The sequence below is a fragment of the Fringilla coelebs genome (assembly GCF_963513975.1).
Source record: "Fringilla coelebs genome assembly, chromosome: 33".
Classification (NCBI taxonomy): Eukaryota; Metazoa; Chordata; class Aves; order Passeriformes; family Fringillidae; genus Fringilla; species Fringilla coelebs.
Window position 1 is genome coordinate 309,805 of NC_140059.1, and position 22,404 is coordinate 332,208.

Genomic DNA, 22,404 nt, shown 5'->3' on the forward strand with positions numbered 1-22,404 from the left:
CCCCAGGTGTGTCCCCAGGTGTCCCCAGGTGTCCCCAGGTGTGTCCCCAGGTGTCCCCAGGTGTGTCCCGGTCACTCACGCGCAGCCGCCCGAACCCGCGGTGCTCCAGGTGCGTCAGCAGCAGCGCCAGCTCGGGCGGCTCCAGCGGCTCCAGAAGCATCGAGAACCGCGCGCGGGGGGGGGCCACGACCCCCCCGGGGGGACCCCCCGCAGGACCCCCCCCGGGGACACCTCCGGCGCCACCGCCATTGTCACCTCCGGCCTCATCGTCACCTTCGGCCTCATCGTCACCTTCCTCCGGGCTGCGCGGGGGGAGGTCACACCTGGACCCCCCCCGGTGTCACCCCATGTCCCCTGAGCCCCCCCGTGCCCCCCCCCGATGTCCCCCCATGTCCCCGTGCCCCCCCCGGTGTCCCCCCCATGTCCCTGAGCCCCCCCGTGTCCCCCCCCGGTGTCCCCCCATGTCCCCTTGTCCCCCCCGGTGTCCCTCCCGGTGTCCCCCCATGTCCCCGAGCCCCCCCGTGCCCCCCCGGTGTCCCCACATGTCCCCCTGTCCCCCCCAGTGTCCTCGTGCCCCCTCCCCACCCCAAATTTCCCTCCCTGTGCCCCCGCCCCCCCCCAACCCCGTGACTCCCCCCCCATTCCACCCCCCGGACCCCCCCAAACCCCCCCGTGCCCCTCCACCCCCCCATTCCACCCCCCCGGACCCCCCCAAACCCCCCCGTGCCCCTCCCCCCACCATTCCACCCCCCGGATCCCCCCAAACCCCCCCGTGCCCCTCCCCCCCTTTTCACCTACAGGCTCTCGAGGCCCAGGGGGGTTTGGGGGTCCCCCCCCAGCGCCGCCCCCAATTCCCGGAGCCGCCCCAAAACTTGGGGGTCCCCCGAGAGCTCCCGCGGGAACGCCCGGACCCAGTACCTGGGGGGGGGGAGGGGAAAGGGGGGCTCAGGGGGGACCCCAAAGCTCGGGGGGGTCCCAGAAAGGATGTGGGGGTCCCAAAGGGTCCTCAGGAAGGGTTTGGGGGGTCTCAAGGGGAATCTGGGGGTCCTCAGGAGGGTCTGGGGGTCTTGAGGGGGGTCTGGGGGTCCCAGAAAGGGTCCGGGGGTCCTAAGGGGTCCCCAGGAAGCGTTTTGGGGGGTCCCAAGGGGGATCTGGGGGTCCTCAGGGGGACCTGGGGGGCCCTAAAGCAGATCTGGGGGTCCCAGAAAGGGTCCGGGGGTCCTTAAGGGTTTGGGGGGGTCCCAAGGGGGATCTGGGGGGCCCAAGGGATCCCCAGGAAGGGTTTGGAGGGTCCCTGGAGTTTGGGGGGGGTGTCCCCAGAGCGTATCTGGGGGTCTCAGAAAGGTTTTGGGGTCGGGGAGGGGTTTGGGGTCCCAAGACGGTTTCGGGGTCCTGGGAAGGTTTCGGGGTCCCGGGGGGTTTTGGGGTCCGGGGGGGTTTTGGGGTCCCAGGATGGTTTTGGGGTTCCAGGACGGTTTTGGGGTCCCAGGAAGTTTCGGGGTCCCGGGGGGTTTCGGGGTCCCAGGACGGTTTCGGGGTCCCAGGGGGTTTCGGGGTCCCAAGACGGTTTCGGGGTCCCGGGGGGTTTTGGGGTCCCGGGGGAGTTTTTGGGGTCCCAGGACGGTTTTGGGGTCCCGGGGTGTTTTGGGGTCACTCACCGGACCAAGTGGCCGATCTTGAGGCGCAGGGAGGGACCCTCGGCCGAGCCCCCCGACTCCTGCACCCTGCGGGGGGGTCAAGGAGCCTGCGGGGGGTTTGGGGGGGCCCTGGGGTTTGGGGGGGCCCTGGGGGTTTGGGGGGCCCTGGGATTTGGGGGAGGGGTCGGGTCTGGAGTGTTGGGGGCGTTCCAGGGAGTCCCCCACAGTTCAGGGGTCAATGGAAGGGATTTTGGGGGGCTCCCGGGGGGGTTGAGGGTGTCCTGAGGGTTCAGGGGTGTCCCAGGGGGTTTTGGGGGTGTCCTGGGGGGGGTCTCAGGGGGTTTTGGGGGGTCGCGGGGGGATCCCCAAGGAGAAAACCTCGGCACTTCCAGCCCACCTTGACCGGGGCAGGTACCGGGGGTGGGGGGTTGGGGGGAGTCCCAGGAAGTTTTGGGGGGTCCCGCGGGATTTGGGGGTCCCGGGGGGTCCAGGGGGGTCGCGGGGGGGTTTTGGGGGGTTTTGGGGGGTCCCAAGGATACAGGGTCAGCAGCTTCGCGGCCACCTCGGCCTGGGGCAGGTACCAGGGGTGCGTGGCCAGGAAGAGTCGGACGAGTTGGGGGTCCCGAACCTTCCCCTGCGCGTCTGGGGGGGGGGCGGGGGGGTCACCCCAAAAACAGAGAGACCCCCCCCGTCCCCAAAACCCTCCCTGAGACCCCCAAAACCCCCCCAAAACACCAACCCCTCCCCTCCGGAGCTCCCCAGACTTTAGGGACACCTCAGAACTCTGAACCCCCCGAAACCCCAAATTCGCCCCCCAGATCCCCAAATCCTCCCCAGGGCCCCCCAAATCCCCCCAAATCCTCCCCCCATCCCCCCAAATCCCCCCCAGCCCCACCAAACCCAAGACCCCCCAAAACTTCAGGTCCCCCCCAGAATCCGAGGGGTTCCCCAAAGCCCAGACTCCCCCCCAGAGCTCAGGGACTCCCCCAAACCCCCGGACCCCCCAAAATCGGGGTGTCCCCCCCCCCCTTTCTCCCCACCGAAGGCATCGACGCAGCCCCGCAGGAGCTCGTCCAGGGTGGGGGCTCGGTCCAGGTCCAGGGAGCTGCTCATGGTGGGACCCCAAAACTGGGGGAGCGAGTTTGGGGTGGGGTCAGCACCGGAGACCGGCCAGGACCCCCCCAAAGCGGAGCTGGGGGGGATCCCCAAGTCCTGAGGGTCCCGTTGGGGGGGATTTGGGGGAGCTGGGAGGGGTCTGGGGGTCCCACTTTGGGGGCTGGAGGGTCCTGGGGGGGCTGGGAGGGGTCTGGGGGTCCCACTTTGGGGGTTGGAGGGTCCTGGGGGTCTCCTTTAGGGCAATTTGGGGGGGTTGAGGACCCCAAACCCCCCCCCGACCCCCCAAATTCCCACCCCGGGTGCTGCGCACCCCGATAAGGGAGCGGCGCTTCCTGAGGAGCCCCAGTTCCGGAGCGCCCCAGGACTGGGAGGGACTGGGAGGGACTGGGGGGGACTGGGGGATACTGGGGGGGACTGGGGGACACTGGGGGGGACTGGGGGATACTGGGGGATACTGGGAGCACTGGGACCCCGGCGTGAGGGGAAGTGGGAGCGTTGGAATGCGGGGTGCTGGAACAACTGGGAGCAACTGGGAGCACTGGGGTGGGCTTATCCCCAGAAACTGGGAGCACTGGGAGCACTGGGAGCACTGGGAAGGGGTTCTGGGGGACGCTCGGGGGGTCCCGCGCTCTCCCGCACCTCCCTCCGATCCTCCCCGACCCCGAGACCCCCACCAGGACCCCCCGGGACCCCCGGGACCCCCCGGTCCAGCCCCACCTGCTCCGGCGGCCGCGGCGGTGGCGGGTCGGACAGGGCGAGGGGCGGGGCCGGAATTTGGGGGTCGGGGGGGAAGTTTTGGGGTGCCCCAGGGGAATGGGGAGGGGCGGAGCCGGGTTTGGGGTGGATCCGGGCGGTTTTGGGGGTTCCTGGGTGGGGCGGGGTGGGGGAAGTGGTTTGTGGTTCAACAGAACGGCGCCGCCCTGGGGAGGGGGCGAGGCCACAAAGGCGCCCCCAGACCCTCTGGATCCCCCCAATTCCCCCCTACCCCGAGCACCCCAAAGCCCCCAGACCCCTCCTCAAGCCCCCCAACCCCCCCGGGCTACCCAAATTCGCCCGCGACCCCAAAAAAACCAACACGACAAACACAGAATTTCTGTCGTTTCTTCTTTTTTTTTCTTTCATTTAATTTTCTTTAATTCTTTTGTTTCTTCCTTTTTGGGGGGACACCCCCCAATTCACCCCCCCCTCCCCAAAATCCCAGAGTGCTGTGGAGGGAGACGGGAGACCCCCACCCCAAATCAAATCCAAACCAACCAAACGAGCCCCAAAACTGCCCCAAATCTCGGGGGGTCCCCGGGGGAAGATTTGGGGGTGCAGGGCGAGAACTGGGGGGTCGGGACAGTTTGGAGACCCCCCCCAATTATTATTTGTGGGGGGCAGGGTGTCCTGAGGGGGGCGGGGGGTGTCGGCATTTTGGGGGTCCCGGGGGTGCTCTGGGGTGAATTTGGGGGATTTTGGGGTCGGGATTCCGCGGTGCCCTGTTGAGGGGGGAGTTCCTGGGGAAGGGGGGGGTCCGAGGGGGTTCCCGGGAGGGGTCCCCGTTATTCCCGGGGGTCGTCGGGGGCGGGGATGCGCTGCCGGCTGGGCTCGCACCCCCAAATCTCCCGCGCGTACTGAGCGATCGTCCGGTCGCTGGAGAACTTCCCCGCGGCCGCCACGTTCCGGATCACGGTCCGGGTCCACTCCCGGGGGTTCTGGGGGTGTCCCGGGGGCGTCAGGGCCGGGGGACCCCCAAACGCACCCCCAGACCCCCGCCCGTTCTCTCCCAGACACCTCCTGACCGCCGTGTCCCCCCCCCCGCCCTTCCCCCCACGTGTGTCCCCAGGAGGTTTTGGGGTCCCCCCGCCCCGAACACTTGGGGACCCCCTCAGTGCCCCCCCTTTCCTCCTCGTGGGATTTTGGGGACCCCCCCCGTTGGGTTTAGCGACCCCCCCAACCCCTCTGGGCCCCCCCCGGGTTTTGGGGACCCCCTGAAACCTCACGGGGCTTTTGGGGAGGGTCCCGTTGGGTGTTGTCATTTCGGGGGTCCCTTTTGGGGGGGTCCCGTTTTTGGGGGGGGGGGGTCGTGTCTCTTTGGGGGTCACTCAGGGGGTGTTTTTTGAGGGGGGGGGTCCTTTTTGAGGAGGGGTCCCCACCTTGTAGAGGGCGCTGACTTTCTCCTGGCACTTCACGTAGGCCTCGTAATCCGCGAACACCTTAAACCTGGGGGGGGGAGGGAATGGGAGGGGGGGTCACGGTGTCTGTGACCCCCCCCTCTATCGCGATATAAACCCCGACATCCCCATCAACCCCTCCCTGCCCATCTCCACCGCGCCGCCCCCTCCCCTCCCCTCCCCACCCCGCCCCCCCTATCGCGATTCCCCCCCCCGCAGGGCTCCTGTCGCGACCTGTCGTGATTCATCAGCATGTTGACGATGTCGCGGAACAGGTCAGGCTGCCGGGGGCTGAAGAAGCCGGAGCTGAGCTGGTCCACGGCCTGGCGGAGCTCGGGCAGGCGGTCGTAGAACTCCTGAGCCCGGTACCTGGGGGGGCAGGGGGCGTTTGGGGGGGTCCGGGGGGTTTGGGGAGGCTTTGGGAGGGTCCGGGAGGTTTTGGGGGGTTTTGGGGAGGGTTTGGGGGGATCCGGGGGGGTTTTGGGGGGTTTTGGGGAGGGTTTGGGGGGGTCCGGGGGGTTTTGGGGAGGGTTTGGGGGGATCCGGGGGCGTTTTGGGGAGGGTTTGGGGGGGTCCGGGGGGGGGTTGGGGAGGGTTTGGGGGGGTTTGGGGAGATTTTAGGGGGTCTTGGGGGGTTATGAGGATGTTTGGGGGGGAGGGTTGGGGGGTCTTGGGGGGGTCCTGAAGGGTTTTGGGGGGGTTTTGGGGGGGTTTGGGGGAGGTTTTGGGGGGTCCTGGACGGGTCAGTGGGTCCTATGGGGTGGTCACTTTGTGTCATGGAGTGGTCAGTAGGTGGCATGGGGTGGTCAGTGGGTCACCATGGAGTGGTCAGTGGGTGCCATGGAGTGGCCACTCTGTGCCACAGGGTGGTCACTCTGCAGTGGTCACTCCGTGCAGTGCCCACTCTATGCAGTGGTCACTCTGTGCCACGGGGTGGTCAGTGGGTCACCATGGGGTGGTCAGTGAGTGGCATGGAGTGGTCAGTGGGTGCTTATGGGGTGGTCATTGGGTGGCATGGAGTGGTCACTGGGTGCTATGGGGTGGTCAGTGGGTGCCATGGAGTGGTCAGTGGGTCACCATGGGGTGGTCAGTGAGTGGCATGGAGTGGTCAGTGGGTCACCATGGAGTGGTCAGTAGGTGCTATGGGGTGGTCAGTGGGTACCATGGAGTGACCACTCTGTGCAGTGCCCACTCTATGCAGTGGTCACTCTGTGCCACGGGGTGGTCACTCTGCAGGGGTCACTCTGCAGGGGTCACTCTGTGCAGTGCCCACTCTGTGCAGTGGTCACTCTGTGCAGTGGTCACTCTGCAGGGGTCACTCTGTGCAGTGCCCACTCTGTGCAGTGGTCACTCTGTGCAGTGGTCACTCTGTGCAGTGCCCACTCTGTGCAGTGCCCACTCTGTGCAGTGGTCACTCTGTGCCACGGGGTGGTCAGTGGGTCACCATGGGGTGGTCAGTGAGTGGCATGGAGTGCCCAGTCTGTGCAGTGCCCACTCTGTGCCATGGGGTGGTCACTCTGTGCAGGGGTCACTGCAGTGGTCACTCTGCAGTGCCCACTCTGCAGGGGTCACTCTGCAGTGGTCACTCTATGCAGGGGTCACTCTGCAGTACCCACTCTGCAGGGGTCACTCTATGCAGTGGTCACTCTGCAGGGGTCACTCTGTGCCACAGGGTGGTCACTCTGCAGTGGTCACTCTATGCAGTGGTCACTCTGCAGTACCCACTCTGCAGGGGTCACTCTATGCAGTGGTCACTCTGCAGTACCCACTCTGCAGTGGTCACTCTATGCAGTGCCCACTCTGCAGGGGTCACTCTGTGACACAGGGTGGTCACTCTGCAGTGGTCACTCTATGCAGTGCCCACTCTGCAGGGGTCACCCTGTGGGCTCAGCGGGATCCCCCCCAGACCCCCACCCCTTCCTGTCGAGCGCCTCGACGTCGGGCACCCTCATGCCGAAGATGAAGAGATTCTCCTCGCCCGCCTCCTCGGCCATCTCCACGTTGGCGCCGTCCATGGTGCCGATGGTCAGCGCCCCGTTCAGCATGAACTTCATGTTCCCGGTGCCCGAGGCCTCCGTGCCCGCCGTGGAGATCTGCTCCGACAGGTCCGCGGCCGGGATCACTGCGGGGGGCGCCGGCCGAGGGGTCAGCGGGGCCGGAGAGGGGGATAGCGGGGGGTATCGGGGGGATATCGCGCGATATTGGGGGGTATTGGGGGATATCGGGGGATATCGGGGTTATATCGTGCGATATTGGGGGATATTGGGGGGTATCGAGGTTATATCGGGGGATATTGGGGTTATATCGTGCGATATTGGGGGATATTGGGGGATATCGGGGTTATATCGGCGGATATCGGGGTTATATTGCGCGATATTGGGGGATATTGGGGGGTATCGAGGTTATATTGGGGGATATCGAGGTTATATTGGGGGATATTGGGGGATATCGGGGTTAAATTGGGGGATATTGAGGTTATATTGGGGGATATCGGAGGATATCTGGGTTATATTGGGGGATATCGGGGTATATCAGGGGATATTTGGGTTATATTGGGGGATATTGGGGGATATCGGGGGATATTGGAGGATATCAGAGGATATCAGGGTTATATTGGGGGATATTGAGGTTATATTGGGGGATATTGGGGGATATCAGGGGATATTTGGGTTATATTGGGGGATATCGGGGGATATTGGGGGATATTTGGGTTATATTGGGGGATATCGGGGGGATATCAGAGGATATCAGATGATATCAGGGTTACATTGGGGGATATTGAGGTTATATTGGGGGATATTGGGGGATATCAGGGGATATTTGGGTTATATTGGGGGATATCGGGGGATATTGGAGGATATCAGAGGATATCAGGGTTATATTGGGGGATATTGAGGTTATATTGGGGGATATCGGGGTATATCAGGGGATATTTGGGTTATATTGGGGGATATCGGGGGATATTGGGGGATATTTGGGTTATATTGGGGGATATCGGGGGGATATCAGAGGATATCAGGGTTACATTGGGGGATATCGAGGTTATATTGGGGGATATTGGGGGATATCTGGGTTATATTGGGGGATATTGGGGGATATCAGGGGATATTTGGGTTATATTGGGGATATCAGGGGATATTTGGGTTATATTGGGGATATCAGGGGATATTTGGGTTATATTGGGGATATCAGGGGATATTTGGGTTATATTGGGGATATCAGGGGATATTTGGGTTATATTGGGGATATCAAGGGATATTTGGGTTATATTGGGGGATATCAGGGGATATTTGGGTTATATTGGGGGATATTGGGGGATATCGGGGGATATCGAGGGATATTTGGGTTATATTGGGGGATATCGGGGGGATATCAGAGGATATCAGATGATATCAGGGTTACATTGGGGGATATCGAGGTTATATTGGGGGATATTGGGGGATATTTGGGTTATATTGGGGGATATCGGGGGATATTGGAGGATATCAGAGGATATCAGGGTTATATTGGGGGATATCAAGGTTATATTGGGGGATATTGGGGGATATTTGGGTTATATCGGGAGATATCGGGCGATATTTGGGTTATATTGGGGGATAACGGGGAATATTGGGATGTATTGGGGTTATATTGGGGGATATCAGGGTGATACCGGATGATATTGGGGTGTATTGGTGTGATATTGGGGGATATTGGGGTGATATTGGGGGATATTGGGGTTATATTGGGGGATATTGGGGTGATACTGGATGATATTGGGGTGATATTGGGGTGATATCAGGTGATATTGGGGGATATTCGGTGATATTGGGGTGATATTGGGGTGATATTGGGGTGATATCAGAGGATATTGGGGTGATATCAGAGGATATTGGGGTGATATCAGGGGATATTTGGGTGATATTGGGGGATATCAGGGGATATTGGGGATATTGAGGGATATTGGGGTGATATCGGGGGATATTGGGGTGATACTGGATGATATTGGGGTGATATTGGGGGATATCAGGTGATATTGGGGTGATATTGGGGTGATATCAGAGGATATTGGGGTGATACTGGATGATATTGGGGTGATATTGGGGGATATCAGGTGATATTGGGGGATATTCGGTGATATTGGGGTGATATTGGGGTGATATCAGAGGATATTGGGGTGATATTGGGGATATTGAGGGATATTGGGGGATATTGGGGTGATATCGGGCTTATATTGGGGCGACATCAGGTGATAATCGGGATATTTGGTGACACTGAAGCGATATCGGGGGATACCGGTGACCTTGCAGGGGGTATTGGGGATTTTGGGGTGAGTTCAGGGGATTTCAGGGCAGGTTAATGGAGGATTTTGGGGTTCAGGAGGGGTTTTTGGGGTTCAGGGGTTTTTTTTGGGGTTCAGGAAGGGTTTTTTGGGGTTTTTTTGGGGTGCCCACCCTTCTCAGCCAGCGAGACCTGGTGGTTCTCCAGGAACAGCACCCGCAGGGAGGTTGGGGATTTCGGGGTGGGTTCAGGGGGATTTGGGGTGGGTTAACGGAGGGTTTTGGGGTTCAAGAGGTTTTTTTGGGGTTCAGGGGTTTTTTTTGGGGTTTTTTTTGGGGTGCCCACCCTTCTCGGCCAGCGAGACCCAGTAGTTCTCCAGGAACAGCACCCGCAGGGAGGTTGGGGATTTTGGGGTGAGTTCAGGGGATTTCAGGGCAGGTTAACGGAGGGGTTTGGGGTTCAGGGGGGTTTTTGGGTTCAGGAGGGGTTTTTTGGGGTTCAGGGGGGTTTTTGGGGTGCCCACCCTTCTCAGCCAGCAAGAGCCGGTGGTTCTCCGGGAACAGCACCCGCAGGGGGAATTGGGGATTTTGGGGTGAGTTCAGGGGATTTCAGGGCAGGTTAATGGAGGTTTTGGGGTTCAGGGGGTTTTTTGGGGTTTTTTGGGGTGCCCACCCTTCTCAGCCAGCGAGAGCCGGTGGTTCTCCAGGAACAGCACCCGCAGGGAGGTTGGGGATTTTGGGGTGGGTTCAGGGGGATTTGGGGTGGGTTAATGGAGGGTTTTGGGGTTCAGGAGGTTTTTTTGGGGTTCAGGAGGGTTTTTTGGGGTTTTTTTGGGGTGCCCACCCTTCTCGGCCAGCGGGACCCGGTGGTTCTCCAGGAACAGCACCCGCAGGGAGGTTGGGGATTTCGGGGTGAGTTCAGGGGATTTCAGGGCAGGTTAATGGAGGATTTTGGGGTTCAGGGGGGTTTTTTGGGGTGCCCACCCTTCTCGGCCAGCGAGACCCGGTAGTTCTCCAGGAACAGCACCCGCAGCCGGTCGCCCACGGCCGGGTCGTTGTTGACCACGTCCCCGATGGCCGTCACCAGCCTGATGATCATCTTGGCCATGTGGTACCCGGGGGCGGCCTGGGGGATACCCCAAAAACGCTCAGAGACCCCAAAAACCCCACAGGGACCCCCCACATACACACAGAGCTCTGGCACCCACCAGGAATCCCCCCCGACACCCCAAACCCAAATGGAGCCCCCTTAGGAACCCCTCAAATTCCCACTCAGAGCCACTGAAAGTTCCCTGAAACCCCAAAAAATCCAAATGCCCAAATCACAAAACCCCAAAACTCCAAAATGCCAAATGGCCAAACCCCAAAACCCCCAAAGACCCTAAACCCCCAAACCCCCAAACCCCAAAAACTCCAAAATCCCCAAAACCCCCAATCCCAAAACCCCAAAATCACAAAACCCAAATCCCAAAACCCCAAAATCACAAAAACTCCAAAATCCCCAAATCCCTGAATCCCCCAAACCCCCAAAACCCCCAAAAACCCCAAATAAAAACCCCAAAACCCCCCAAAACCCCGAGCCCCCCTGACCTTGCCCCCGATCATGACGGTTCGGGGCACGAAAGGTTTCCCGGGGTCCTTCTTGATCCCTGAAATTGGGGGGGGGACCCCAAAATGGGGGGGGCACGAGTCAAGGGAGACCCCCCCCAAAATTGGGGAGGGGTCCCCGAGGGGTTTGGGGGGTCCAGGGGGGCTGTACATGGTGGGGGGGGCGGTTATGGGGTTTTGGGGGGTCCCAGGGGGATTTTGGGGGAGTCCCAGGGGGATTAAGGGGGTTTTGGGGTGTTGGGGGATTTGGGGGGTCACCCCGAATGGGGAGGGGTCCAGGGGAATTTTGGGGACCCCCACTCACGGCTGTAGAGGGTGATGACGTGCAGGAATTGGGGGTTCCTGGGGGGGTCCCAGTGTGGGTTTTCTCTGGGATTTTGGGATTTTGGGGGGATTTTGGGGTGTTGGAGGATTTTGGGGGGTCTCCCCAAGTGGGGAGGGGTCCGGGGGGTTTTGGGGACCCCCACTCACGGTTGTGGAGGGTGATGACGTGCGGGAATTGGGGGATCCTGGGGGGGTCCCAGAGTGGGTTTTCTCAGGGATTTTGGGGGATTTTGGGGGTTTTGGGGGATTTTGGGGGATTTGGGGGATTTTGGGGGGTCACCCCAAATGGGGAGGGGTCCGGGGGGTTTTGGGGACCCCCACTCACGGTTGTAGAGGGTGATGACGGGCAGGAATTGGGGGGTCCCAGCACGGGTTTTCTCAGGGGTTTTGGGGGATTTTGGGGGATTTGGGGATTTTGGGGGATTTTGGGGTGTTGGAGGATTTGGGGGGTCTCCCCGAATGAGGAGAGGTCCGGGGGGTTTTGGGGACCCCCACTCACGGTTGTGGAGGGTGATGACGTGCGGGAATTGGGGGATCCTGGGGGGGTCCCAGTGCGGGTTTCTCAAGGGTTTTGAGGGATTTTGGGGGGTTGGGGGATTTTGGGGGATTTTGGGGGGTCTCCCCGAATGAGGAGGGGTCGGGGGGATTTTGGGGACCCCCACTCACGGTTGTAGAGGGTGATGACGGGCAGGAATTGGGGGGTCCCAGCACGGGTTTTCTCAGGGGTTTTGGGGGATTTTGGGGGATTTGGGGGATTTTGGGGTTTTGGGGGGTTGGGGGATTTTGGGGGGGTCACCCCGAATGGGGAGGGGTCCGGGGGGTTTTGGGGACCCCCACTCACGGTTGTAGAGGGTGATGACGTGCAGGCAGTTGAGCAGCTGCCGCTTGTACTCGTGGATCCTCTTCACCTGCACGTCGAAGAGCGAGGCGGGGTTCACCCGCACCCCCGACACCTTCTCCAGGTACGCCGCGAACTTCACCTTGTTCTCCTGCCATTCCGGGGGGCAAAATGGGGCTGGGGGCGCCGCCGGGACCCCCAGAGTCCCCCCCGAGCTCTCCCCCCCTCCCTGGAGCGGCTCCGGCCGCACCCCCCACACCTGCTCCAGGTGAGCTCTGAGCGTCACCTCGATCACCTGAGAGGGGGGAGGGGCGGATGAGACCCCCCCGGAGCCCCTTGGGACCCCTCCCATGGACCCCCCCAGCCCCCCGGGACCCCCGGGACCCCCCCCCAGCCCCCCGTACCTGTTTGACGTTGGCCACGTCCCGGATGAAGCTCTCGTCGTCCACGAAGTCGCGGAGGCGCCGCAGCTGATCCAGGTCGGACACGAAATCCTCCCCGATGCGCTGGAGAGGGAGGGGAGAGCAGCAGGTGAGCACAGGTGAGAGCACAGGTGAGTGCACAGGTGAGTACAGGTGATCACAGGTGAGTGCAGGTGAGCACAGGTGAGAGCACAGGTGAGCACAGGTGAGATCCAGGTGAGTGCAGGTGAGAGTAGGTGAGAACAGGTGAGCACAGGTGAGTGCAGGTGAGCGCAGGTGAGCACAGGTGAGAACAGGTGAGAGCAGGTGAGCCCAGGTGAGCACAAGTGAGCACAGGTGAGTGCAGGTGAGTGCAGGTGAGATCCAGATGAGCCCCAGGTGAGGCCCAGGTGAGCACAGGTGAGCCCCAGGTTATCCCAGTCCGGCCCAGGTGAGCCCAGTCTGTCCCAGTCTGTCCCAGTCCGGCCCAGGCTGGCCCAGGTGAGCCCCAGTCTGTCCCAGTCTGTCCCAGTCCGGCCCAGGCTGGCCCAGGTGAGCCCCAGTCTGTCCCAGTCTGTCCCAGGTTATCCCAGTCTGTCCCAGTCTGTCCCAGGTGAGCCCCAGGTTATCCCAGTCTGTCCCAGTTTGTCCCAGTTTGTCCCAGTCCGTCCCAGTCCATCCCAGTCCGTCCCAGTCAGTCCCAGGTTATCCCAGTCCATCCCAGTCCGTCCCAGTCCGTCCCAGTCTATCCCAGTCTATCCCAGTCCATCCCAGTCTATCCCAGTCCGTCCCAGTCCATCCCAGTCCATCCCAGTCTGTCCCAGTCCATCCCAGTCCATCCCAGTCCATCCCAGTCCGTCCCAGTCCGTCCCAGTCCAATCCCAGTCCATCCCAGTCCGTCCCAGTCCATCCCAGTCCGTCCCAGCCCGGCCCAGGTGAGCCCCAGTCCATCCCAGTCCATCCCAGTCCGTCCCAGTCCATCCCAGTCCGTCCCCGTCCATCCCAGTCCATCCCAGTCCATCCCAGTCCGGCCCAGCCCGGCCAGGTGAGCGCACCTGCGCGATGACCTCGGCCAGGCCGGGGTTGCACATCACCAGCCAGCGCCGCGGGGTGATGCCGTTGGTTTTGTTCTGGAACTTGTGGGGCTCCAGCTGGTAGAAATCCTTAAACCTGGGGGGCAGGGGACATGGGGGGACATGGGGACACCTGGGGGACAGGGGACATGTGGGGGACATGGGGACATGGGGGGGACAGGGGACATGTGGGGGACATGGGGACATGGGGGGGACACGGGGACATGGGGACACCTGGGGGGACACGGGGACATGGGGACATGGGGGACATGGGGGGGACATGGGGACATGGGGGGGACAGGGGACATGTGGGGGACATGGGGACATGGGGACATGGGGACACCTGGGGGACAGGGGACATGGGGACATGGGGACATGGGGACATGGGGACATGGGGACACCTGGGGGACAGGGGACATGGGGACATGGGGACATGGGGGGGACATGGGGACATGGGGACACCTGGGGGGGACAGGGGACATGTGGGGGACATGGGGACATGGGGGGGACACGGGGACATGGGGACACCTGGGGGGGACACGGGGACATGGGGACACCTGGGGGGGACACGGGGACATGGGGACATGGGGGGGACACGGGGACATGGGGACACCTGGGGGGACACGGGGACATGGGGACACCTGGGGGGGACACGGGGACATGGGGACATGGGGGGGACACGGGGACATGGGGACATGGGGGGGACACGGGGACATGGGGACACCTGGGGGGACACGGGGACATGGGGACATGGGGACATGTGGAGGACATGGGGGACATGGGGACATGGGGGGCATGGGGACATGTGGGGGACATGGGGACATGTGGGGGACATGGGGACATGGGGGGGACACGGGGACATGGGGGACACAGGGACACCTGGGGGACATGGGGACACCTGGGGGACACAGGGACATGGGGGACATGGGGGCATGGGGACATGGGGGGGACACGGGGACACCTGGGGGACACGGGGACATGTGGGGGACACAGGGACACCTGGGGGGAGATGGGGACACCAGGGGGACAGGGGGGTCACGGGGACACTGGGGGACATGAGGACACCTGGGGGGAGATGAGGACACCAGGGGGACACGGGGGGGACAGGGGGACAGGGGGACATGGGGTCATGGGGACACGGGGACATGGGGACACAGGGACACCTGGGGGGAGATGGGGACACCAGGGGGACATGGGGACATGTGGGGGACATGGGGACACCTGGGGGGGAAAGGTGGGGACGACAGGGGGACACGGGGACAGGGGGGTCATGGGGACACCCAGGGATGGGTCACAGGGCACTGGGGGGGGCGGGGCCCAGGTAGGACCAGAGGGATTTGGGGTCTGGGGAGACAGGGGGGGAATTTGGGGACAGGGACAGGGACAGATTCGGGGTGCTGGGGGGACAGGGGGGGAATTTGGGGACAGGGACAGATTCGGGGTGCTGGGGGTGGCCCTACACGATCGGTGCCACCCCAGGGGTGGCGGCACAGCAGAACGTGGGGGTTGGGGGGATCTGGGGGGCTTTGGGGGGGTCTGGGAGGATTCGGGGGGCTTTGGGGGGATCCGGGGGGACTCGGGGGGATCCGGGAGGATTCGGGGGGATCCGGGGGGATCCGGGGGGATTCGGGGCGGCCCGGGGGGATTCGGGGGGATCTGGGGGGATCCGGGGGGATCTGGGGGGATTCGGGGCGGCCCGGGGGGATTCGGGGCGGCCCGGGCGGGGGTCGTACACGCTGTCCTTGAGGATCTGGGAGTGGATCTCGGCCACGCCGTTGACGGCGTGCGCGCCCACGATGCACAGGTGCGCCATGTTGATGCGCTTGACCGCGCCCTCCTCCACCAGCGACATCCGCCGCAGCCGCTCCAGGTCCCCGGGGAACTGCGCGTACACGCGCTGGGGGGGCGGGGGGACGGCCCTGAGACCCCTCCTCAGGGACAGCAGAACCCCGAGACCCCCCTCAGGGACAGCAGAACCCCGAGACCCCTCCTCAGGGATATCGGAACCCTGGGACCCCGCCCAGGGACATCGGAATCCCTGGGACCCCCCCTCAGGGACATCGGAATCCCGGGACCCCCCCTCAGGGACATCGGAACCCCGACACCCCCCTCCTCAGGGACATCGGAATCCCTGAGACCCCTCCTCAGGGATGTCGTGAACCCTGGGACCCCCCCTCAGGGACATCGGAACCCACGGGACCCCACCCAGGAACAACCCCAGGGACACCAAACCCCCAGAGACCCCCCCCCAGGGACACCCCCAGGGAGATCAGAACTCCTGGGACCCCCCCTCAGGGTCATTGGAACCCCTGGGACCCCGCCCAGGGACATCGGAACCCTGGGACCCCCCTCAGGGACAGCAGAACCCTGGGACCCCCCTCAGGGACATCGGAACACCCGGGACCCCCCCTCAGGGACGTCGGAACCCCTGGGACCCCTCCAGGAACAACCCCAGGGACACCAAACCCCCAGAGACCCCCCCCAGGGACACCCCCAGGGACATCAGAACTCCTGGGACCCCCCCTCAGGGTCATTGGAACCCCTGGGACCCCTCCTCAGGGACATTGGAACCCCTGGGACCCCTCCCAGGGACATCAGAACCCCTGGGACCCCCCCAGGGACACCAAACCCCCAGAGACCCCCCCCAGGGACACCCCCAGGGAGATCAGAACTCCTGGGACCCCCCCCCCAGGGACATCGTGAACCCCTGAGACCCCCCCCAGGGACACCACAGTGACCCCCCCAGGGACACCAAACCCCCAGAGACCCCCCCCAGGGACACCCCCAGGGACATCAGAACCCCTGGGACCCCCCCCTCAGGGACATCGGAATCCCTGGGACCCCCCCCACGACCACCAGACCCCCAGAGACCCCCCAGTGTCCCCCCCAGGGCCACCAGACCCCCAGAGTTCCCTCCAGGGACACCCCCAGGGACTTTGGAACCCCTGGGACCCCCCCCAGGGACACCACAGTGACCCCACCAATGTCACCCCCATGACCACCAGACCCCCAGAGACCCCCCAGGGACACCAAACCCCCAGAGACCCCCCAGTGTCCCCCCAGGGCCACCAGACCCCCAGAGTTCCCTCCAGGAACACCCCCAGGGCCACCACGGTGACCCCCCCAGTGCCACCGCAGAGTCACCAGACCCCCAGAAACCCCCCCGAGACACCCCCAAAAATCACCCTGCTGGAGGAGGGCGGGGGGGGGCGCACACAGACTGTTGGGGGACCCCCCCCGGATCCCCCCCCCCACCCCCAAACCACGCAGGAATCTCCCCCCAGGTGCCCTCCTGGTGTCCCCCAGGTGCCCTCCTGGTGTCCCCCAGGTGTCCCCCGCGTTGTCCCCAACCCTCCCGCCTATCCGCGCTCTCTCTGTCCCCAAACCCGGGGGTTCCCCACCCCTCAGGACCCCCTGGATCCCCCCCATTTTGCCCCCCCCAGCTCACGTCGAGGAAGCGCTGGTTGATCTCGTAGATGAGCTGCAGGTGCCGCGGCAGCAGCGACTCCAGCAGGTGAACGGGCCAGCGCTCCAGCGCCTCGGGCAGCACCGTGTGGTTCGTGTAGGCGCAGGTGCGCACCGTGATGTCCCACGCCTGGTGAGGGGACACCGGGGGACACCCCCGGAGTGACCCCGCTGCCCCCCGGGACCACCCCCCGCGACCACCCCCCGCTCCCGCTCCCGCTCCCGCTCCAACCGCACAGAACGCGGAGCTCGCTGAGGAGGGGAGAGGGAGGATTTTGGGGATCCCCCCCACCGTTTTTGGGGGGGGAGGGTCGTGATGTGCCCCCTCCACCCCCCCGAGCCCACCTGGTCCCATCCCAGGCGCTCCTCGTCCACCAGGATCCTCATCAGCTCCGGGATGGCCAGCGAGGGGTGGGTGTCGTTCAGCTGGATCGCCACCTGCACGGCCGGGGAGGGGTCAGGGGGGGTCGCGGAGGGGGTTTTGGGGGTCCCCCCTGGGGATTCGGGGTTCACCTTGTCGGGGAAGCTCTCGAAGGATTTCCGGACGGGGTCGCGGCTGCCGAATTTGGCGGATTTGAAGCGCCGGACGATGTCGTGGAGCGTGGCCGCCACCACGAAATATTCCTGCTTCAGCCGCAGCTCCTTGCCCTCGAAAAACTGGGGGGGCCCCACCGTGAGACCCCCAAACAGCCCCCCCAAACCCCTTCCCTTCGAAAAACTGGGGGTGCCCTCTCCGTGAGACCCCCAAACAGCCCCCCCAAACCCCTTCCCTTCGGAAAACTGGGGGTGCCCTCTCCGTGAGACCCCCAAACAGCTCCCCCAAACCCCTCCTGCTTCAGAAAACTGGGGGTGCGCCCACCGTGAGACCCCCAAACAGCCCCCCCAAACCCCTTCCCTTCGAAAAACTGGGGGTGTGCCCTCCGTGAGACCCCCAAACAGCCCCCCCAAACCCCTTCCCTTCGAAAAACTGGGGGTGCCCCCCCTTGAGACTCCCCCCCAGGGATCCCCAGGAACCCCCCCCGTGTTATTTTTGGGGTGTTTTTGATGTTCTCCGGCTGGTTTGGGGGTCACCTGGTGTTCTCAGACCCCTCCCAGACACCCCCCAGACCCCCCCAATTCTCACGTTATCATTGGGGTACAGCACTCGGGAGATGTTCTGGGCCAGGTTTGGGGGTCCCAGCCCCCCCAGACCCCCCCAGGACCCCCCGGATCCCCCCATTTCTCACGTTATCGTTGGGGTACAGCACTCGGGAGATGTTCTGGGCCAGGTTTGGGGGTCCCAGTGCTCCCCCGGGATTCCCAGCCCCCCCAGACCCCCCCAGACCCCCCCAGACCCCCCCCGCACCCCCCGGATCCCCCCAATTCTCACGTTATCATTGGGGTACAGCACTCGGGAGATGTTCTCGGCCAGGTTTGGGGGTCCCAGTGCTCCCCCGGGATTCCCAGCCCCCCCAGACCCCCCCAGGACCCCCCAGACCCCCCCAGGACCCCCCGGATCCCCCCAATTCTCACGTTGTCATTGGGGTACAGCACTCGGGAGATGTTCTCGGCCAGGTTTGGGGGTCCCAGCCCCCCCAGGACCCCCCCAGACCCCCCCAGGACCCCCAGGACCCCCCGGATCCCCCCATTTCTCACGTTATCATTGGGGTACAGCACTCGGGAGATGTTCTGGGCCAGGTTTGGGGGTCCCAGTGCTCCCCCGGGATTCGCAACCCCCCCAGACCCCCCCAGGACCCCCCGGATCCCCCCATTTCTCACGTTATCATTGGGGTACAGCACTCGGGAGATGTTCTCGGCCAGGTTTGGGGGTCCCAGCCCCCCCAGACCCCCCCAGGACCCCCCGGACCCCCCCAGGACCCCCCGGATCCCCCCAATTCTCACGTTGTCATTGGGGTACAGCACTCGGGAGATGTTCTCGGCCAGGTTTCGGTCCAGCACGGCCTGGACGTACCCCCCGACATTGACTGGGGGGACAGAGCGGCTCAGGGGGTGGGTTTGGGGTTCAGGGAATGGGTTTGGGGTTCAGGGGGTGGGTGTGGGGTTCAGGGTGGGTTTGGGGTTCAGGGTGGGTTTGGGGTTCAGGATAGGTTTGGGGTTCAGGGTGGGTTTGGGGTTCAGGGGGTGGGTGTGGGGTTCAGGGTGGGTTTGGGGTTCAGGGTGGATTTGGGGTTCAGGGGGTGGGTTTGGGGTTCAGGGTGGATTTGGGGTTCAGGGGTGGGTTTGGGGTTCAGGGTGGGTTTGGGGTTCAGGGTGGATTTGGGGTTTGGGGAAGGATTTGGGGTTTGGGAAGGATTTGGGGTTCAGGGTGGATTTGGGGTTCAGGGTGGATTTGGGGTTTGGGAAGGATTTGGGGTCCAGGGTGGATTTGGGGTTTGGGAAGGATTTGGGATTCAGGGTGGATTTGGGGTTTGGGGTGGGAATTTGGGGGTGGATTTTGGACTTCAAGATGGATTTTGGGGTTCAGGGTGGGATTTGGGAGTGGATTTTGGTGCTTGGGGGTGGGTTTGAGGTTCAGGGTGGATTTTGGGGTGCCGGGGGTGGATTCGGGGGGTGGATTTGGGGCTTTGGGGGTGGGTTTGAGGTTCAGGGTGGATTTTGGGATGCCAGGGGTGGATTTGGGGCTCGGGGGGGATTCGGGGCTGCTTTGGGGTCGGGGCACTCACAGTCCTTGAGGTTGAAGTCGTTGGGGGCGCGGGCCGACCACAGGCGCAGCGTGTTGACGGTGTTGTTGCGGTAGCCGGGCACAGGTGTGTCATAGGGCAGGGCCAGCACCACCTGCGGGGGACACACGCGTGTGCAAGGGATCCCCCCCACCCCTGCACCTCGGCACATCCTCACCTGGGCTCAGGTGTGGGTCAGGGTGTGACATCTCTGTGTGTGTGTGTGTGACACCTGCGTGACACCTGAGTGACACCTGTGTGACACCTGTGTGACACCTGTGTGTGTGTGTGACACCTGTGTGACACCTGTGTGTGTGTGTGTGTGTGTGACACCTGTGTGACACCTGAGTGACACCTGAGTGACACCTCTGTGTGTGTGTGTGTGTGTGACACCTGTGTGACACCTCTGTGTGTGTGTGTGTGTGACACCTGTGTGACACCTGAGTGACACCTGTGTGACACCTCTGTGTGTGTGTGTGTGACACCTGTGTGACATCTCTGTGTGTGTGTGTGTGTGTGACACCTGTGTGACACCTGAGTGACACCTGTGTGACACCTGTGTGACACCTGTGTGTGTGACACCTGTGTGACACCTGAGTGACACCTGTGTGACACCTCTGTGTGTGTGTGTGTGACACCTGTGTGACATCTCTGTGTGTGTGTGTGTGTGTGTGACACCTGTGTGACACCTGAGTGACACCTCTGTGTGTGTGTGTGTGACACCTGTGTGACACCTCTGTGTGTGTGTGTGACACCCGTGTGACACCTGTGTGACACCTGAGTGACACCTCTGTGTGTGTGTGTGTGTGACACCTGTGTGACACCTGCATGACACCTCTGTGTGTGTGTGTGTGACACCTGTGTGACACCTCTGTGTCTGTGACACCTGTGTGACACCCGTGTGACACCTGTGTGACACCTCTGTGTGTGTGTGTGTGTGACACCCATGTGACACCCATGTGACACCCCTGTGACACCTGCATGACACCTGCACAAAGCCCCCTGACACCTCAGCACCCCCGCATCGCCCTCACCTGCGTGTCTGGCCACCTGCTCTGTCCCCTCACACACCTGTAAGTGTCACCTGTGCCACCCCCGTGCCCACCTGTGCCCCCCCCGTGCCCTCACCTGTGTGTCCAACCACCGGGCTCCCTCAGGCCCGTGCTCCCTGTCCCCCTCACACACCTGTAAGTGTCACCTGTGCCCACCTGTGCCCCTCCCTGTGCCCACCTGTGCCCCACCTGTGCCCTCACCTGCGTGTCCAGCCACCGGGCTCCCTCGGGGCCGTGCTCCCTGTCCCCTCACACACCTGTAAGTGTCACCTGTGCCCCCCCCCGTGCCCATCTGTGCCCCCCCCGTGCCCTCACCTGCGTGTCAAGCCACCTGCTCTGTCCCCTCACACACCTGTAAGTGTCACCTGTGCCCCACCTGTGCCCTCACCTGCGTGTCCAGCCACCGGGCGCCCTCGGGCTGTGCTCCCTGTCCCCTCACACACCTGTGTGTGTCACCTGTGCCCTCACCTGCGTGTCCAGCCACCGGGCGCCCTCGGGGCCGTGCTCCCTGTCCCCTCACACACCTGTGTGTGTCACCTGTGCCCTCACCTGCGTGTCCAGCCACCGGGCGCCCTCGGGGCCGTGCTCCCTGTCCCCTCACACACCTGTAAGTGTCACCTGTGCCCCACCTGTGCCCTCACCTGCGTGTCCAGCCACCGGGCTCCCTCGGGGCCGTGCTCCACGCGCCCGTAGAACCGCACCGGGATCGTGTACTCGGGCCGCGCCTTCTCCAGGGGTTCCCGTAGCGCAGCCAATCATCGGCCTCCTCCACCTGGGGGGGGGGCCGCGACACCTGAGACCCCCCCTCAAAACCCACCCAGAGACCCCCCCTCAAAACCCACCCAGAGACCCCCCCTCAAAACCCACCCAGAGACCCCCCCTCAAAAACCCACCCAGAGACCCCCCTCAAAACCCACCCAGAGACCCCCCTCAAAACCCACCCAGAGCCCCCTCCCCTCGTTGTTCTTCTCATCAACAGGGAGGGAACCCCAAAAGCGCCGCCCCCCCCCCCCCAAAAAATCCCCAGGGGGACTTGGTGACCCCCGGGGGTCACCAGGACACGCCCCCCACCAGGATCCCCCCCCCGCACCTGCCACCCCCTCGGAGACCCTCCCCACACTCCAGGACCCCTCCCCGCACCTGCTGCCCCCTTGGGGACCCTCCCTGCACCCCAGGATCCCCTCCCCCGCACCTGCCCCGCTCCCGGGGGACCCCTCCCCACACCCCAGGACCCCTCCCCCGCATCTGCCACCCCCAGGACCCCTCCCCACATCCCAGGACGCCCCTCCCCGCACCTGCCGCCATCCCGAGGACCCTCCCCATACTCCAGGACCCCCCCCCGCACCCTGCCTCCCCCCAGGGGACCCTCCCCACACCCCAGGACCCCTCCCCCGCATCTGCCACCCCCAGGACCCCTCCCCACACCCCAGGACCCCTCCCCCGCATCTGCCACCCCCAGGACCCCTCCCCACACCCCAGGACCCCTCCCCCGCATCTGCCACCCCCAGGACCCCTCCCCACACCCCAGGACGCCCCTCCCCGCACCTGCCCCCACCCCAGGACCCCTCCCACACCCCAGGATCCCCCCCCGCACCTGTCCCCACCCCAGGACCCCTCCCCTCACCTGCCCCCACCCCAGGATCCCCTCCCCTCACCTGTCCCCCCCCCCCCCAGGATCCCCCTCACCTGCCACCCCCCCCGCGATGCGCTGGTTGAAGATGCCGAACTCGTAGCGGATCCCGTAACCGTAGGCGGCGAGACCCAGGGTGGCCATGGAGTCCAGGAAACAGGCTGGGGACATGGGGACAGGGTGGGGAC

The 22,404-nt window shown here is 63.8% G+C and overlaps 3 protein-coding genes across 3 annotated transcripts in view; 1 reads left to right on the forward strand and 2 right to left on the reverse strand.

Moving 5' to 3' along the window:
- LOC311164513 (neutral alpha-glucosidase AB-like) overlaps positions 1–358 on the forward strand; it is a gene marked incomplete at its 3' end in the record, with an annotated part of 30,457 nt that extends 30,099 nt beyond the window's left edge. Inside the window, 1 exon segment of the mRNA XM_084224003.1 lies at positions 86–358. Within this exon segment, the coding sequence (XP_084080129.1) occupies positions 86–358 (273 nt within the window).
- LOC311164517 (neurexin-2-like) overlaps positions 1–22,404 on the reverse strand; it is a gene marked incomplete at both ends in the record, with an annotated part of 201,582 nt that overhangs the window by 136,203 nt on the left and 42,975 nt on the right.
- LOC311164514 (glycogen phosphorylase, muscle form-like) lies at positions 4,175–22,387 on the reverse strand (the record flags this gene model as incomplete). The annotated part of the gene is given in 19 exon segments (XM_084224004.1): positions 4,175–4,447; positions 4,889–4,955; positions 5,141–5,275; positions 6,821–7,028; positions 10,150–10,291; positions 10,756–10,814; positions 11,939–12,086; positions 12,340–12,441; positions 13,392–13,506; positions 15,143–15,306; positions 16,858–17,004; positions 17,220–17,312; positions 17,388–17,531; positions 18,756–18,838; positions 19,538–19,649; positions 21,228–21,314; positions 21,320–21,358; positions 22,273–22,284; positions 22,286–22,387. Coding segments are annotated over 19 exon segments (2,112 nt in total). The 3' UTR covers positions 4,175–4,294.